The sequence below is a fragment of the Polypterus senegalus genome, chromosome 7, assembly GCF_016835505.1.
Source record: "Polypterus senegalus isolate Bchr_013 chromosome 7, ASM1683550v1, whole genome shotgun sequence".
NCBI classification, from domain to species: Eukaryota; Metazoa; Chordata; class Cladistia; order Polypteriformes; family Polypteridae; genus Polypterus; species Polypterus senegalus.
The window spans coordinates 152,632,507-152,651,883 of NC_053160.1; the positions used below are offsets into that span (position 1 = coordinate 152,632,507).

Here is a 19,377-nt window from a genome sequence, read left to right on the forward strand (position 1 = left end):
GGAAGGAGAATCAGATTTGAATAAGATGATGAAAAGGGGGTAGCTACCACACCCTGCCGCTGTTATTTGTCACAGTGGTTTAATATGTGAATGCTGTCTTGTTGGAAGTTAACAAATCATCTAACCCTTGGACCCCTTTAGTTCCAACACCAGGATACCTGGACTCCACTAGAATGACAAAACCTGAGATTGGGACAAGAAACTCACTCTTGTCCCATTTGTACCTGTTTGATGACACAGACATTGTGTTATACCTGCTATTTATTCCAATTTATTCCTGAATTAAAAGCCAAGCTATGCAATGTTTTGTATAATATTACAGAGGGTTGTATATGTATGAGCTTTTTTTGTCCCAAATTAATTTATCAGATAAAAAAATCACATTTTTTGGGGAGGTGTCCCCTACAAATACAATGTGAGCTTGCTAATTTTATGATTCAATAGTGATATACAGTTAGGTCCATAATTATTTGACAAGAGAAAACTTTTTTCTAATTTTGGTTCTGTACATTACCACAATGAATTTTAAATGAAACAACTCAGATGCAGTTGAAGTGCAGACTTTCAGCTTTAATTCAACGGGGTGAACAAAATGATTGCATAAAAATGTGAGGCAACTAAAGTATTTTTTTTAACACAAACCCTTCATTTCAGGGGCTCAAAAGTAATTGGACAAATTAAATAATTGGAAATAAAATGTTAATTTCTAATACTTGGTTGAAAACCCTTTGCTGGCAATGACAGCCTGAAGTCTTGAACTCAAGGACATCACCAGATGCTGGGTTTCCTCCATTTTAATGCTCTGCTAGGCCTTTACTGCAGCGGCTTTCAGTTGCTGTTTGTTTGTGGGCCTTTCTGTCTGAAGTTTAGCCTTCAACAAGTGAAATGCCTGCTCAATTGGGTTAAGATCAGGTGACTGATTTGGCCATTCAAGAATTTTCCACTTCTTTTCTTTAATAAACTCCTGGGTTGCTTTGGCTGTATGTTTTGGGTCATTGTCCATCTGTATCATGAAACGCCGCCCAATCAACTTGACTGCATTTAGCTGGATTTGAGCAGACAGTATGTCTCTGAACACCTCAGAATTAATTCGGCTGCTTCTGTCCTGTGGTCACATCATCAATAAACACAAGTGTCCTAGTGCCACTGGCAGCCATGCATGCCCAAACCATCACACTGCCTCCACAGTGTTTTACAGATGATGTGATATGCTTTGGATAATGAGCTGTTCCATGCCATCTCCATACTTTTTTCTTGCCATCATTCTGGTAGAGGTTGATCTTGGTTTCATCTGTCCAAAGAATGTTTTTCCAGAACTGTGATGGCTTTTTAGATGTTCTTTAGCAAAGTCCAATTTAGCCTTTCTATTCTTGAGGCTTATGAGTAGCTTGCACCTTGCAGTGCATCCTCTCTATTTACTTACATGCTGTCTTCTCTTTATGGTAGACTTGGATATCGATATGCCTACCCCCTGGAGAGTATTGTTCACTTGGTTGGCTGTTGTGAAGGGGTTTCTCTTCACCATGGAAATGATTCTGCAGTCATCCACCACTGTTGTCTTCCATGGACGTCCAGGTCTTTTTGCGTTGCTGAGTTCACCATTGCTTGCTTTCTTTCTCAGGATGTACCAAACTGTAGATTTTGCCACTCGTAATATTGTAGCAATTTCTCGGATGGGTTTTTTCTGTTTTCGCAGCTTAAGGATGGCTTCTTTCACCTGCATGGAGAGCTCCTTTGACCGCATGTTGTCTGTTCACAGCAAAATCTTCCACATGCAAGCACCATACCTCAAATCAACTCAGGCCTTTTGTCTGTTTAATTGATATGACATAACGACGAACTTGCCCACACCTGCACATGAGCCCCTGAAATGAAGGGATTGTGTTAAAAAAATGCTTTAGTTGCCTCACATTTTTATGCAATCGTTTTGTTCACCCCACTGAATTAAAGCTGAAAGTCTGCACTTCAACTGCATCTGAGTTGTTTCATTTAAAGTTCATTGTGGTAATGTACAGAACCAAAATTAGAAAAAAGTTGTCTCTGTCCAAATATTTATGGACCTAACTGTAATTAGGAACATCAATGAAATGCATGCCAATTTGTTTACTTCAGTACAAAACCCCTATCCTAACAGATGCATTTTCACCACCATTGCCATCAATGCGGACATAATAAAGTATGACTATTCTTTATTTACACATATTCTTACAATTTGCTTTTAAAGTAATAGTCTTTTAATACTTAATTTTTATATTGGGCCATACTGCGGTGGTTGATTTTCAGAATTTTTTTTTCATAAATAATGTTCTCACCCAATAGTACTACTGTGCATGTGAAACTTACCAACATACAATGATTGTGGGACCACTGTTGTGATTTTCTTGACAACTGATGACTTCTTGCGCCATGCTAATTATTGTGCTGCATGATTGTGGAAGCTCCTCAGTTTCTGTCCAGTCTTCTAGTTGTATGATGCTTACATGCTGCTTGTCACTCTAGAAAAACCATTTGGTACATTATTTCATGTAAATATAGATTTATGAGCAGAAAAGCCCAGAGTTTAACTGCACTGTCACTGCTTCACACCATATATTGTGTAAAAAAATGTTAACCATGCATGCTGTACAAGACAGCAAGAGACAAAATAGTACATGGTGCAAGAAATATTATCTGATCATTTACTGTACTTAGCTGTATTAATCCATTTTTTTGGGTTAGTGGTAGACATAATATTAGACTCATGGTTGATACCAACAGCAGATGGGATGCCAGTCTATTGCAGTGCTCTCTTCATAATGTTGGACCAAATTAATGTTGCAAGTTAACCAGAAGCACACATCTTTGGGACGAATAAGAAAAACTGGAATAACAGGAAACCATGGAAACCACACAAATAGTGACATTTGAAACCAATTTCCTTAAGTGTGTCCAGTTCCTGGCCTGGTCACTTTCTCTCTGTGTGGGGTTTATATGCTGTCTGTGTGGGTTTTATTTCAGGTTCTCTTGTTCAGGTAGGTTATATAAGATCTCAAACATCTCTGGCTCCATGGTTCTTGAGGTTGATCCTCCAATTAGCTGTGAACCACCCAGTCTCATAGAGATTGCACAGGTGGTAAACCAGCTGAGGGTTGGGAAGGCTGCAGGGATATGTGGTATTCAGGGTGACTGTCTCCAGGCTGGTGGTAAGACTGTTCTCCTTGCATTGCAAGCAATCTTTGCTTCTATTTGGGAGATGGGCATCATCCCAACTGACTGGAAAACGGGACTTGTCGTATCTACCTGGAAAGGGAAGGGTGATCGCCTGGACTGCGGCAACTACGGGGGGATAACACTGCTCTTGGTGCCTGGTAAGGTCCTTGCTAGGGTCATCCTCAATAGGATCTGTGATCACTTGCCCACCCACCAGCGACCAGAGCAGTTTGGTTTTTCGGCTAAGAAGTCTACCATTGACTGCATCATGGCACTGAGGGTTCTCATGGAGCGCAAACACAAATATAGGCAGCGTTTCTTAGTAGCCTTTGTTGATTTTCGTTAAGTGTTCAACCCAGATGATTGAACTGCCCTGTGGGACATCCTAAGACTTCACGGGATCTCCTCACAGTTGCTGGATATCATTACTGGGCTGTACACTAGTTCTAAGAATGCTGTGCAGAGTGGAGGCAGGTTCTCTGAGTTTTTCCCAGTTGATTCTGGGGTTTGTCTGGAGTGTGTTCTTGCTCGTACTCTGTTCAGTGCTTACATGGACTGGGTGTTGGGCAGGGTCATGGAGTCCAGTGGTTGTGGGGCATCTGTTGGTGAAGAGAGATTCACTGATCTTGACTTTGCCAACTATGCTGTGATTTTCAGAGTCAATGTGAGGCTCTGATCGGGGCTCTCAAGAGACTGAGTGAGGAGTCTAAGAGTCTGGGCCTGTGAGTGTGCTGAAGGCGTTTATTAGAGGAATCTGTGAGCAAGTGACACACCATCTATGATCTGGTTCCCCACGTCCTGCTTACAGATCAATCGAAGCATTACTCACATCGAAATCTGTTCCTTGGAGAGTTGCAGTCAGGGCAGCTGGTGGAACAATCCTCTCATGCACAAGGAACAGAAAAAATATAAGAAAAGTGCACAAAGAAATGCGCTTCTACTGTCAAGAATGCAACATTGGGCAATGCGTTAGGTGACAATTTTAAAGCATGTCACACAAAGCATGTGTACTATATGTGCATCGGTATAGCAGTGGATACTAGACATAACTTTCCTGCTATATTTATGATTGACATTTTGGTATTTACATGTTTATATTAGATGCAACAACATTTTTTATTGTTGAAAAAAATTCAACATGTCTAACCCGTTCTTCTGGAGGTAAGCATAATGCTAAGCTGGTTAAATCAACAGAATAGGAGATAAATAGATCACAGAGGGTGAATACAGAGGGATCACTGGAAAATGGAACAGTGGTCAGAAGATTACCAAAATGACTGTAACTAAAATGAAGAATGTGAGCTCTAAGTGAAATAAACATTGAAAGTGGTCCTAATTTTATCCAGATTGTCTTTCCTTGACTAAATGTTAATCAACAGAATTTTTTTGTTTTTGAAGTTAATCCAAAAGCTAGAATATTGAATGCTGCGCACCACCATCTTAAGTAGTCTTCGCATGGTGATGTCACACACAATGACAATGTCAAACCATATGACAGGCAACAGAAATTGTTGCCAACGTCAATATATCAGACAGCAAAATTACACCACAGTGAGGTAAGCAAAATAACAATAGATGTTAATAAACAGGAGAAAGACAAGTTTTAAAAAACAAATAAGGGTACAGAAAGGTAAAAGATGGCCTGCAATCACTTTCACAAGAATATTCCTTCAGTTAGTTGTTCTGTAAAACTCAAAAGGTGTTTATATTTGGCATCCACTAAGATATTCAGTTTACTGGGTCCTGAGCTGATAATTGAAGTGACTTCACAATCCATGTATGTAGTAGTGATTAAAAATACTTGTTAAACAGACAAATAGCTGCATCCATAAAATGGTGTGTCATGCGTATTTAGCTCACCTGTGCAGATTTGCTCAGCTCCAGCTTTGTAATGGTGTAGCCTGTGCTGGGCTGTGCTCCTGCATTTTTAATATGAAATAGGCTGTAACTGCATTCACCTGTCTGTGGCCAAAACATGGATGAGTTCTGAAACAAAAAAAGATGAATGTGAATTAAACATTGTTGCATGCTTTTATTTATTTTTTTGGTTTTAGAAATTGTATTAATTTTATTAATTTTATTACAATCATTCCATAAAAATCAATAAATTTTTACAAAAATAGGATTGAAAACAAGTCAACCCCCACCCCTGAGAGAGAGAGCATGGCTAATGAAGTAAAACTTAAAACTGTACAGATCCTCTAACTGAGTATTTGATTTTTTTCCAATTTCTCAAATAGTATCGGTTTCCCACTGACTTAAAAGAGGAGAGTTAGGATTCTTTCAGTTTAGCGAAATAAGTCTGCGTGCCAATAGTGTAGTGAATGCAATCACAGTTTGTTTGTCCTTCTCCACTTTAAACCCATCTGGAAGAACCCCAAACACAGCTGTTAATGGGTTAGGAGGGATTGTGACACCAAGGCTGTCTGAAAGGTAATTAAAAATTTTGGTCCAGAATAATGTTAATTTGGTGCAGGCCCAAAACATGTGACCTAGTGAGGCTGGGACTTGATTGCAGCATTCGCAGATTGGATCATGCCCTGGAAACATTTTGGAGAGTTTTAGGCGAGACAGATGTATTCGATATATAATTTTGAGTTGAATAATTGCATGCTTTGTGCATATGTTGCCTGCTTTTATAACAAATTGTGTAATCTTTCAGTTCAACTCCTATAAGTGCTTTACTGTATTCAGCTATACAAAAAAAAAATTTAAACAATAATCCATTTATCCATTTTCAAACTTATCTGCTATGTCCAGTTCCAGGATCATATCTGTTGTGATGTGAAATTTTGCATACAAGTTGATAAATATTTTATATGTCTTTATTTGTAACTTAGACAAAGCAGTGTAATATTAGTGTTACATTATTGATAAAAACAGCAATGGTTTGATGGTTTAAGAACACCTTCCCCTCTTTTAGAAATGAGTCTCTTTGTAATTTTACAACAGGGTTGGGGGAAATGCCGAAAACAAGTTTGGCAAATATTTCTCTGCAGGACTCTCACAATCAACCCCCACAGGAAAGCCTGACTGCCTAACTGTTAAACTTTAGCTCAACACATGGTTTTGGGAGGTGGCAGGTGTGAAGATGTTCTCCATCTAATTGGTCTGAAGTATAGCTGTTTGGAATTGGCTTGTATCAAAATCGTTTAAGTACTATAACTCCCTATTGGCTGTAGGGGTTGGACAGAAAACCTATAAATTTGCTTTCTTTACCCCCCTCACTCTCTTACCAAACTGATGAAAGACCATCTCACATTATGAACTGAAAGGACAACACAATGAAGAGCACAGCTCGGCAGCCATATTGAGACAGACATGCAGCCTGTTCTGAAGAAAGCTGACCACAAATGATGCCTTAACTAAAGACATTTTAAGTAACTAACAAGTCTGTATGCTGCTTGAAACTACACATCACCATTTATCAGTTTGTATGGTTGCCAATATTCAAATGTACTTTGTATATCATTATTTTTTTATGAATATTATCAATGATACATTATTTTATGTGTAACTTAACTCCTGCTTGTCTTTTACTACATCTAATTGCCTGAGGTTATAGATGTAGAAGGGAGGGTGGGGAGAAATTATATGGTACAATACCTTATAAACAGTGGTAAGTCTGTGAGATTTGAGGCATTTTGACAAAGGCTACATATTAATAATACAAAAGTGGAAAGTAGAGTAATACACCACTCTACCAAGACAAAACAACATCATACAGCACAAATGGATGGAAGGCTTAACATCCCAAAATGGAGGACAAACACATGTCGTCAGTTAACTTAACCCGTAACATCTTTAGGATGCGGGACGACATGAGAGTTACAAAGATGAAAAAATCAAAGCAAAAATGGGGAACAATATGTGCAAACTGGACCAATATTCAAATTCAGCATACTGGAGCTTAGAGTTCTTAAATTTGTTTATTAAAACTATTTCAACATTGCAATTCAAGTCACTCTCAGTTTAATTATTTTTATTATTTTAAAATGAATTCTCCCTTACCTTTTTAATGCTTGTGTTGGTTTGCATTAACACAATTGCTGTGCATCGATAATCATATACTAAAGCCCAAAAATCAGCAACCGTTTCTTCTAGAGGTACTTGTGTAAGAATAAAGCCATCTTCTTTCTGATAGCACTGTCAAGAGCAGCACAAGCAAGCAGATTAGTAAAGATGAGATGTGATGCTAAAAGCCCTTTTAAAGTAATGAGTATATGATTGTAGATATTAAGTTATTGAATCCTACCTAATTAATGTGCCACCTAAGAAGTGATTACTTCCTTCATTTATTGTGGTTACATGTTTATGAAAGAGATATATCTCAATGCAGAATAGTGCAAATAAACATTGACCTGTTAAAAGCATCATAACATAAGATTACCGACTGCACAGCCCTGTGTTGGCCGAAATATTTAAAGGAGCGTCGAGATTGAGTGACCCAGTGGGGAAGGGCACAGCTGGGTATAAAATGAAAAAAACAGGTCATATCATGTGACTACATACCGCTCATGCACAGGAAGGCCACTTTAAATTTCTAATAATTTGGAAAAGGGACTATTTAAAAAGTGTAATTGCTTCTTTAATCAATCATTAATTACATGTTTGTGACTTTCATTATATTCCTCCCAGTCATTCCATGTACCCACTTTTCCACGATACATGCAACATAAACTGATATATACAAGAAAAACCTGTGTGGTTGTCAGTGTGAGTCAGGGCTGTTGGGTAATCCTAATGTAATTATTTTTAGAGTCACTCAGTGGGTCAGAGGCAGGAGCTGAATTGGCATATCCTTAGCCACAAGATCACAATACCTGTGAAAAATGTAACAGAAAGCTTATTTATGAAAAAAAAAAGAATTAGGTGCATATTTATCATTTGTGCTTACGTTCACGAAGACTGCGTTAATATATCCAGGCGAGCCGTCCTTATTTGTGACTGACATTAGAGGCGTTAAGACTTCATCCCCTGCCAAAAGAGATACTTATGAAGATCTCAAGTGTTTTGTGTTTAAATTACTGAGTACACAGCTGCCTACTGTACCTGGCAGGATGTCAGTATTTCTGTTTTTGTGTCTGTTGGAGTCTTTCTGGGCATTTCTGCAGGGCTGCAATCTGTACAGATCTGAAATCCTATCAAGAACCTAAAGACATAATTATTAGACATGTAGTTTCCATTTAATATGATATTATTTCTGATTTTATTAACTAGGTCTACATACATAGAATGGTCTACCTAAATGTAATTCTTATAATTTAAAAATAAGTAATTAAATAGACTATATTCTGGTCACATTTAGGTTTGGTAGAGGTGCAAGGATTCAAATGCTTTTGTAAGTTAATTCATATTATACAAAATTAACTTAAAAAGTGAAAAAGCCAATTTGTTCATCTAGTTCAGAGGTGGGCAATGTCAGTCCTGGAGAGCCTCAGTGGCTGCAGGTTTTCATTCCAACCCAATTGCTTAATTAGAAATCAATCCTTGTCAATCTCAGACCTTATTTAATTTCATGACTTGTTGCTCTGCAATGTAAGGTCCTATATCACAGGATATCATCCAAATGATCTGAAACCTAAAAAGGATAATTTTCAGTCTGTAACATTTTCTATTAAGTGTTTTATTAAATTTAAACAGTGTATGATGAACACACACAGATGTAAATGGAAACAAGCTGGATGGAGAACTGTTGGCTGCTTTGTCATTTACATCTTATTGTTAATAAGGAGCCATTAAAACACAGAATGCAGATGTTTAGAATTGAAATAAGCAATTAAGGGTGGGGAACTGTAACAAGCGAGACCACTAAAATGAAGTATCAAAATGTCACTTAAGCCATAAGTGCTTCATCAGCAATAATTGACTTCTCATTATAAGAAACTGGGTTGGAACAAAAACCTTTAGCCACTGCGGCTCTCCAGGACCGACATTGCCCACCCCTGATCTAGAAGACATTACAGAATCTGATAAAGTGAACTGACCAGAAAAGAAAAAAATGAAGAATCCACAATTAAATTAATTAAAAGTAATTTGAGGTTAAGTAAAATATTAAGACAGATACTTTTGAGTCAAGCTGATGAATTAAAATAGATGACTCTTTTGATGGTACTGGAGAGTGGCAGCATCTTGTGTGTCGATTGAAAATACAAGTATGACGACAAGTACAATCTAAATTAATCTAATCTGAAAATGCATATGACAAAACTATTATTACTCCTCTGTTTACCTTTACAATTTGTATTAGTAAATTCTTTCAGCTGAATGCTGGAATAGAGGAGAATAATCTTTTTACTATTATATAATAAAAGTACAAGACATAACTGAAAAACAAATTTAGTATCTCCTATCCCAGTCCCATACCCTATATATGAAATACAAGGAGCATAGCATAAAATTTTCAAACCTGGCTGAGAATGCTATTTTATGTAGCAGCAGAGTGCAAAAGATATTTTTTCTAATCACCTTAAATTCCTGTTGGAATCCATTTTTTCCTGTTTGTGGATGACATTTCTCCATACTCTTCACCTTGTTATGGACATCCTGAATTTTAATGTTTGTGTCTCCACATTCCAGGAATTCAATCAGTGAATCGTAGATGAACATGTACTGATCCTGAACCAAATGAAAATGAAAATATCCTTTTCTTTAATCATAAACACGATGATTACATAAACTATGCTTGTTTAGTTTCTTGCAAGAGCTAAGAAATTTAGAGAGGCCCAAACATGATAAATGCATGGAGTGCTAGAGATGGATTTGCAGAAATGTGTCTGTGTGAATAAAAGGAAAAAATGGCCGGCTGGCCAGATCAGATTGCATCAATTATTATTGTATTTTATACACCATTAAATATAAATATTTTTTGAAATACATAACTTATAATTATTGGCATTTAGATATGCTACCCCATGAACGGCAAACTTCTGGCCTATAATGGGGATTCAGAATGTGGCGTGCTAATGGGCTCAGAATTTATTTAAAAGCAAAGGTGCCAGGATCTTTATTTTTAATTAGGAATTGCGGTCCCACAGAGATCAATGTTGGGGCAACTGACCTTTTTAATTTATAGTCATGTGTTCATTATTGAATCTGCCTCACCCATTTCAGGGCCACAGGATTTAGAGATTATCCAGGGAATATTGGGGTACAACACAGACTACGGGTCTTATGAACACACTGACCACATACCTACAATATATGTGGCCAGTTTAGAGACACCAATTAAAATGATTTGGGATTTACAATTACAGTACTGCTTTAGATCAAACTATAGCTAAAATCATTTAAATTTACGGATGAAACTAATTAGATTAGACAGCAAAATATATATTGTCAGACTGGGTTTAAATTTGAGTAGATAAGTAGCTACATTGCAGATGAAGTTTAATGTAAATAAAGTTTTCCATTAAGAGAGAAAAATGTTTGCATTAATTACACAATGAGGTTTCACAACTAGAAAAATCAGCCTTTTATAAGAGGTCTGTGGAGCATTGCAGGTTTTTAAATAAATAATTATGTCCTAAGAGCATGCAGGCTCAGAATGAGTGTGCATGACGGCGCTGCCCTGGGGATGACTGTGGTGCTGGGCTGATCGCACACTCATGTGCAAATGTGAGCGGATCAGCCAGGTGCTTCAGTCACACCTCGGAGTAGGCGGAGGGTCACATCAGCACCCGATCTGGCCATATAAAGGAGCCTGCATGGCAGAGAGAGAAGGGAACAATAAAAGAGACAAAAACAGAAAGAACGTAAAAGAGAGAACAGAGGTTAAAGTGAAAGAAAGAGAGAGTGAGAAGCAGGAACGGGAGAGCCAGTGCTATGAGGAATGGAGGCCGGTGGTTGGGAGTGAAACTTCAGGGAGAGAAGCCAGGAGCTGAAGAAGGGGCACTCCTATTCAGTGATGCTGGGGGAGTGTGTGGCTTGGTATGGTGCCTCATAGATGCCAAAGGACTTGCACTGGGGACCAGAGCCTGGTATTTATGATTGACTGCACCTGCCAGCAAGTGGCACTTCTGACTGTAAGGTCCAGATAGGATAAGCAGAGGTTTTAAAAGGAAGCATTGGGACTCATCATTTGTAGAAGAGTTATCTCTGGATTTTAACTTAATTTTAATGGATTTATTTAGTGGCTTTTTAACCTTCACATATTTATCACTGGTTTTATGGATTGTTTATTTATTTAAAGATTAATTTGATGCAGTGCACTTTTGAACACTGTTTTGGATTAATTAAACAAAAACACTGTCCTTTTTTGCAGCTACCCTTTGCTAAATGTGTGTTTCCTCATTTGTTCATGACTATGGATGGTTCTGTGACGAAGAGAATCCCAGACGCAAGGAAGGAAGAAGGAAGAATGGTGCTAACCTGGACCTTTACACAGTCCCATGAAAAAGACTTGTAAGGCCAGTAGACTAGACAGTACAAAGAAGCAATTAAAGACTGTGTATATATATATATATATAAATATATATATATATATTATTTTTGGCCCCTTTTACAAATTTATTCTCTGTTGAGATCAAACTTTAATCTATTATCAATGATTGTCCCTAGATATTTGTAGTGCTCCACCATTTTAATTGTCTCCCCTTTAATTACTGTTGATACAGTGGTAGGAGGGGAGCACCTAAACTTTACAACCATATTCTTGATCGTAAAGACATTTAGCTGTAAAAAGGAATAAACAAACCACTGAAACAACTCATCAACAACTGGACCATGGCTGTCCTCCAGATCTTGTTTAATGATGACAGAGTCATCTACACATTTCAAGATATGTCTGTCCTTATATGAACTCCTGCAGTGATTTTTGTATAAAAGAAACAGATGAGAAGACAGACAGCCGCCTTGGGGTGATCCAGTGAATGAGTTAAGACTGGCATAATAACATGTATGGTGAGAAGTTAAAAACTGTTGCAAAATAGCAGACCGATTAAGAGCGCTGCAGTCACAGGGGTTCCCCACGACTGAACTTGAAAAACCCTTGAACTTGAAAACTTTAGGGTACAGATTAGACTGTTCAATAAAAGGCAGCAAGAAGATGATATGTTTGCATTAAAAATTAATTTATAAAACTAGTCTGGTATATAGCAAAATCTATATTTATTATAATTCTGGTCAACATGCCACAAAAATGAATATACAGACAGAAATGTAGCAGGTGCAACCCAGAATTCAAAAGGTATTACCAACAAAAAGCTCCATCTTTTTAATCTCAAGAAAAATAAAAAAAACAGATGCCTTACCAGTGTTTGCACCATGTTCATGCGTTGCTCTCTCATTTTGGATACACATTGGACAACATCCACCCTTTTCTCATCTTTTGCCATCATTAAAAGATAGTCCAGAGCAATTAAAGTACCGGTGCGGCCAATTCCTGCACTAAACATAATAAAATAAGAGATATCAGACCATTTACCTTTCAGCTTTTATCATTCAAACCAAAATTCATTTCACCAAACACTGAATGCCTAAAATAATCACACAAAATAGTTCTTGTTGCGTTAAAGTAGTAATAGGAACTAAACATTTTTAAAAATGAATAGTTAGTGGCTTTATTGACTGTCGCAATCTCAGTGAAAAAACATTACTTAAATATGAAAGAAAGCAAATATATAATATGTGTTTTCTGTTCTATGACATACATTGACAACTTGGTCATTGGAGCTTGTTGAAGACAAGTAATTTTTATAATGAAGATCATCACATACTTCACAAGAAACAGGAAAAATGATGTAGTGTTTATGTTAGCTACCAGAGCTCTTCAACTGGTAACAAAGGAACAAGAAAAACTCTGTAGCAGTCAGTGGTCAGTCCACCTCCTCTCTAGCCAACAACAACAGACACTGGCAACATGATATGTGATCCACTCAGATGTTTCCATTGAGTCCTGGGAATCCAAAGAAATATCACACTTCATTGATTTCACACCAGTGTGTGTTTGTGTGTGTGTGTCCCTATATCTGTTCACATTCAAACACAGGTTGGGTAAAGTGTGGAGACTCCAAGTTACATCAAAATGCATGGAAGCCAGTTTTCTTCACAACCATAAGCAAGACAAGGCTAAGGAATCACAGCCATTCCTCAGAGGCTGCATTTGAACACACACTTCTTTCTATTATAAAAGGAAATCCTAGGACAAGACTTTTTCAAAGAGATCATTTCAACTCCCGGGAGAGAAGACTTTTGCCAGGAGATTTTTTCAAGTCCCGCATTCCTCTCAACCATATTCAACCATGCACAATGTCCAATCACCTCTCATTCATGTGAATGCTTTTGTCAAACACACCTCGTGTGCTATCAGCTTTTTTCAACTTCCTCCAAAATAGCCAAATTCAAAAGGGGTTTGGTTGCATTAAACAGTTAAAATACAAAAATAATGAGCTTTTTGCAATGTTTAGAAACAGTTTAGAATCTTTGGATAACCAAGGGTGGACAAGACTCATCTAGCTTTTCTTGCTTTTCTTCTGTTGTACGAATTGAATATGGAGATCACCATCTGGGGAGTTTCTTCCATTGTCTGACGTTTTAACCCTTATTCAAACAAATGTCACCACAACCTCACCTGATCTTATTGCTATGCTGCATGAGGGTCTGGTTTGCTTGGCTAAGTCCATACCTGCAATGAACGATGATAGGACCACTTTTGGGATTTACAATAGTATGAATTTTATGCACTATATGTCTCAGTCCACTGGCTGTTTTAGGTACCCCGTGGTCAGGCCAAGCAGTATAGAGGCTGTGGGTTATCGTCCTTCGCAAACAAGAACCTTCCTGTGAGGGACATAAAATGGAAACAGTCAGCTACGATCCTCAAGTTGAATAGAATTATAGATGAAAGAACAGAAGAAGGAAAATAATAATGAAATGTTACATTTTATATGAAAGATTTGGAATAAAATCAATATTAAAACAGCAAAGGACTATCGAGATAAAATACAATGACTCTTGTTACAATGATCCTATTGAAGTAATTACACTTCTGATATGTGACAGATGACAAATAATAAACAGATCCTGTTAGAAATAAAAAGTCTAAAGGTACATATTGAACGCCAAAAGTATAATAAAATTGCAAAGTGCTAAATTCACCCTTAAAGCTAACACTTCTGGTTTACTCTTCTTTTGGTTTTCTGGCACAAACAGAAACTTTACTTTACCCCAAAGGTATACTCATACTGTATATCCAGATGAATAAAAACCACAAAAGGAATAAATAATGTGTTAATTATATGGAATATTACCTTTGTCATTTCAAATGTTCGAGTAATAACCTCTGAGGTTTTCTCTGTTTTTAATAATGTGATTGTGAAATCTCCATAGTTGTCAGATGTGTCAGGCCAGTACTTGGCACATTTAACCTGTGAGACATCCCATTAAACAGCAAAATTAAAATGACATATGATTACAAAATAACACATCAATTATTACTCCTTTAACTGTCTGTCATTAAAATAAATAAATGCAGTTGAATATCTGATATTTTACATCTAACAATATATCTTGTTTAATATGAACAGATATTAATATTCATTTATGATATTATTTTGCTTTAAAAATTCATTTAACTTTTAAAAATAATACTTTTATTACCACATTGTAAATCATGAACAAGTACAATGGATAATCTGGTTATAATGCAACATTTTTAAGCCCATTTAATGTAATGCCAAAATCTGGCATCTTAATGGTTAATGTTAAATTCTCGTTCTTTTGGTTTCAAGTCCTTCTTGTCATTGGCTTATTTCTGGGATATTGTTATTCAAGTAATTTTTCTATCAGTTATTGTTTGCAAGGTGAAAAATAGGGGGGGTTATGGATGTGTGATCCCCCAATTAAACCCTTTTACCACCTTAAACCATAAAAATAAATATTGACTGTGGTCCTTCCATGGTAGCACAGAGCTGTCATTCCTGCCTCACAGCACCAGAATTTGCATGTTCACCCTGTTCATTTATGGATGGATTGATATCAGTGAGTGTGCTTAACTGATTACCTGTTTTTATTCTAAATATTGGAAATGTGTCAGTAATACTATTTAAAATAAGTTTAGTACTGTGCTGTGAAGTAAAAGAACACCCATCCCTTTTTTTCCATCCCCAGCTCCCATTATTATTTGATTAGATTAGATTATAGATTATAGGTGACACATCACACCAGTTCACATTGTTTCAAAATATCTATAGTAAATAACTGGATTAAAGCTAAAGAGATATTTTTTTATAGTAAATTGGATTGGATGCAGCATACTCATTTCTGATTGGCATTGTAATTGAGCAATGCAAAGAACCAGCATACTGTCCAGCATGTTAGCTTCTTTCCTTAAACCAGTGCTTCTGTGATAATCACTGGCTCCCTGTGACCCTAAACTGGGCAGATTAAATTTGCTGCTCAGCACATACAGTATACAATTAAATGTACAGTATATGCCTATAATGTCTGTTCACTTGATTGCAGGCTATGCTTGTGCTTAATGTCCTCTTCACCAGATATTACTAGACGGCCAGAGCACACGTGTGCCTGATGTAGCCCACTGCAGCAGGCAATGTCTTTTCTTTTTTTTGAGTGCTGGGAATGAGCTTCCTTGGTAATTCCTTTATTGTACAAAAAGAAAAAAGCTCATATTGAAAATGAATTATCAAAAGCACACACTTGTCACTGAAATTACAGACTGTTTGACATCTATGGCTGTAGAGAACTACCTGACTATAATGGCATACTACCTCACTGTAGAATGGAAAAAAGGCATTTTTATTCATACCAGAGAAACAAAAGAAGCAGTAACAGCTTGAAGATAAGAGAGAGCAAATGTGACTATTCTGTGACCACTGAAAAGGCCAAAAATGTTGTAGATAATAACAAATAATTCTGGTCTGGAGCTACAGATAAGATGTTATGCACATTTGTTTAATTTAATATCACAGAAAGCAATGCAAGTTAGCCAAATCTCTCACCACCTTGCAATTGTCAAAATGTGATATGATGACCAGAGCAAGAGGTACTATGTCAATTTAATATTTTTTTATGTACATGTCATTTTATTATTAATATGATTACTTGCACTGATCAGTTTTCAATTTTTTTTCAGAATTATACACATTGTGTATATTTTTATATTTTAGTTATTTACTAGATGTGGTACCCATCAAAGACAAGTTGATATCTAAGTAATCAAAATAGACCTCAGTGTTAATGCTTGCTGTGCACCATTGTTAATGAATAAAGTATTAAAATGTGCTGCATTTGTCAACCCACCAGATTACAATGCAGGGCATATGCCTCTGCTATATGCCATTTGGTATGTGATTCATAAAAGCAGTGTTAAATTTTTGTGATGCGCCACCTGTTGGAATGACAGAGACATAGAAACCAAACAGACACACAGACACTTGTCATTTTATTATGGTGGATATTTATGCAGAGTCATAACAAAGACAAAGGCTTGACACTTCGCCAGAAGCACAGGCAGCCTAAGTCTCAAGAGAAGAAATCCGCCATGCCTGAACTGTTTAGGGATTTGTCCACAACTCAACAGACAGGCAAAACAACCAGAGTTTCTATGGATGAAGCAGTGTCATACAGAACAATGGACTGCATTACCTGCAATGCTTGTCTGCCTAAATGGAGATAAAATACATCACAAACACATACCTTCACATTACCAAGTTAGCATACTGTTGCCACATCGACTTGTACTGCCTCATATTGTGACTGCATTGCATTGTATTTTGAATCTTGGGAATCATAACACCCCTACAATTTAACTGGCAGCTTAGCTGTTTTACAGTATTTGAACCGTATAATGAGACACATTTGTCAGAGAGAAAATGCTTAGAGATATTATTCATCCATTTTCTAAACCTGCTATATCCTGAGCAGGGTTGCAGGGATGCTGCAGACTTTCCCAGGAAGCACAGGCATAAGGCAGGAATCCCTGGACAGGGCGCCAGTCTAATCGAAAGGAAAACAAACTAGGACCAATTTAGCATCACCAGTTCACCTAACTTGCATGACTTTGGACTGAGGGTGGAAACCAAAGAGCCCAAAGGAAATCCATTCAGATACGGGGAGAACATGCACGCTCCACCCAGGGAGCACAGGGGACATGAACCCTAGCTTCCTTGTCACAAGGCAGCAGCACTACCACTACACCAATGTGCCACCCTTGGTATTATTCAGTCAGCCAGTAAGTCATTTTCCAACCCACTATATCCTAACACAGGGTCACGGGGGTATGCTGGAGCCAATCCCAGCCAACACAAGGTGCAAGGCAGGAACAAATCCCGGGCAGGGCACCAGTCCACCAGAGGACTGGTATTATTCAGTACATTGTTATCCACTGGTTACTTTGATGAGCCTGACTTTCCACTTTAAACATGAACACAAAACAGTACCGTTTGATTTTCTGTGAGATTTGTAAGCATGATGATCATTTCAGAATTCTCCTGCCAAACCATACTCCAGAAGTCTTCAATGGTTGATTCAAGTGGCCCTGAAAAAAAGAAAGAGATTGGAGTGATGAAAGAGAAATGCAAAATGTACTGAATAATCTGAGAGGATCAGCTCTAACTCTAAATTAGTCAAATGATACTGGGTTTCTTTATCATTATTAAAACTGTAGGACTAAGAGGGCAATCGGTCTTTATTTTATTTAGTACCTTTTAGTCAAACCTACCATATGCTGACAGCATTAAATATATGTGGATTTGATTGTGAAAATATTATTTGCATGTCAAAAACAGGAAATGCAATATGAGTGTAATAAAGTAATTTGATTACGTTATTTGGGAACCAGACACTGCTGCAACTTTCCTCTTTACGTTGGCAAAAGTATGTTTTATGTATGTGTACCCACACCATGCGAAAACTGGATGTACTGCTGTGCCAGTCAGTTAATGGCTTCCAGCTCAGCAGGCACAATGGAGTGAGGCTGGGCTGAGGTATTCCAGACGTGTCGGCCAATTCACTGAGATTGACAACAGTAGGCTGCATAAACTGACAAAAAACAAAAACGTTCTTCAGTGCAAAAGTTCTATGCATCATTGGCCCTCTTAAAATTTAACTAAAATAGTCTGTACATCACATTTATCACTTTTAAGGTTTAATATGTTTGTCATTTCAATGCACATTATAATAACAACACAATCATATCAATTATTATAAGCGTGAGTAATCATTTCCCAGTTTCTCTGAAATCGTTGCATACACATCTCATACAATTGATGTAAATATACACAAGCTTTCGCATGAAGTTTCCTTTTATAAATCTCGAGGTTTGAGTGTAAAGTTTCATATGCACATTCCAAGCCTCTTTTTGTGCACAAACTTTATAATTGAGGCTCCAGGACCGTAGTGATCATTACTGAGTGACGCCCATTACAAGGCCATAATCAGTCTGTCAGAGTGGCATTCTTTGAACATCTCCTCTTTCTGAACCATTTGAACTGCCCTAATCATGACAAAAAATCAACATAAACATGTGGCTATAACGCCAGTACCTGAGTGTTAAATAATTACCAGTCATTTAAGTCTAAACTCATAACTCTAATGGTCAACAGTTTGTGTAAATCAAATCACATTTATATTCCAGTATGGATAACAACTGTTTCATTCTGTTTTAAATAATAAGTGTGGTCCCCGGCCGGGGCTGGAGCCCAGCCGGGACGCCCAGGAGGACGAGAGGAGGGCTTGTGCCTCCTCCAGACCGCGAGGGGGTGTCCGTCCTGGTTATGTTGGGGCCCTCGGGTAAAGGGCTTAGAAGCTCAGCCCTGTAGGGACCCGTGGCCACCGCTAGGCGGTGCCCCGATGCCGGTATATCCCGTGTGGCCCCCGGCTGAGGTAGGAGCCCGACCGGGATGCCCAGGAGGACGAGAGGAGGGCTTGTGCCTCCTCCAGACCGCGAGGGGGCGTCCGTCCTGGTTATGTTGGGGGCCTCGGGTAAAGGGCTTGGAAGCCCAGCCCTGTAGGGACCCGTAGCCACCGCCAGGCGGCGCCCCGATGCCGGTATATCCCATGTGGTCCCCGGCCGAGGTAGGAGCCCGGCCGGGACGCCCAGGAGGACCAGAGGAGGGCTTGTGCCTCCTCCAGACTGCAAGGGGGTGATCGCCCTGATTGTATTGGGAGCCATGGGTAGAGGGCTTGGAAGTCCAACCCTGTAGGGGCCCGTGGCCACCGCCAGGCGGC

At 38.1% G+C, this 19,377-nt stretch overlaps 1 protein-coding gene across 1 annotated transcript in view; it reads right to left on the reverse strand.

Annotated features, from left to right (window-relative positions):
* LOC120532920 (receptor-type tyrosine-protein phosphatase alpha-like) overlaps positions 1–19,377 on the reverse strand; it is a 125,646-nt gene that overhangs the window by 5,805 nt on the left and 100,464 nt on the right. The window contains exons 18-27 of the mRNA XM_039759410.1: positions 17,589–17,686; positions 14,439–14,555; positions 13,814–13,968; positions 12,441–12,576; positions 9,658–9,807; positions 8,242–8,341; positions 8,087–8,166; positions 7,201–7,335; positions 5,050–5,175; positions 2,344–2,495 (exon numbers count right to left, since the gene is read on the reverse strand). Of these exons, the coding sequence (XP_039615344.1) occupies positions 2,344–2,495; positions 5,050–5,175; positions 7,201–7,335; positions 8,087–8,166; positions 8,242–8,341; positions 9,658–9,807; positions 12,441–12,576; positions 13,814–13,968; positions 14,439–14,555; positions 17,589–17,686 (1,249 nt within the window). The remainder of the gene's footprint in view (positions 1–2,343; positions 2,496–5,049; positions 5,176–7,200; positions 7,336–8,086; positions 8,167–8,241; positions 8,342–9,657; positions 9,808–12,440; positions 12,577–13,813; positions 13,969–14,438; positions 14,556–17,588; positions 17,687–19,377) is intronic.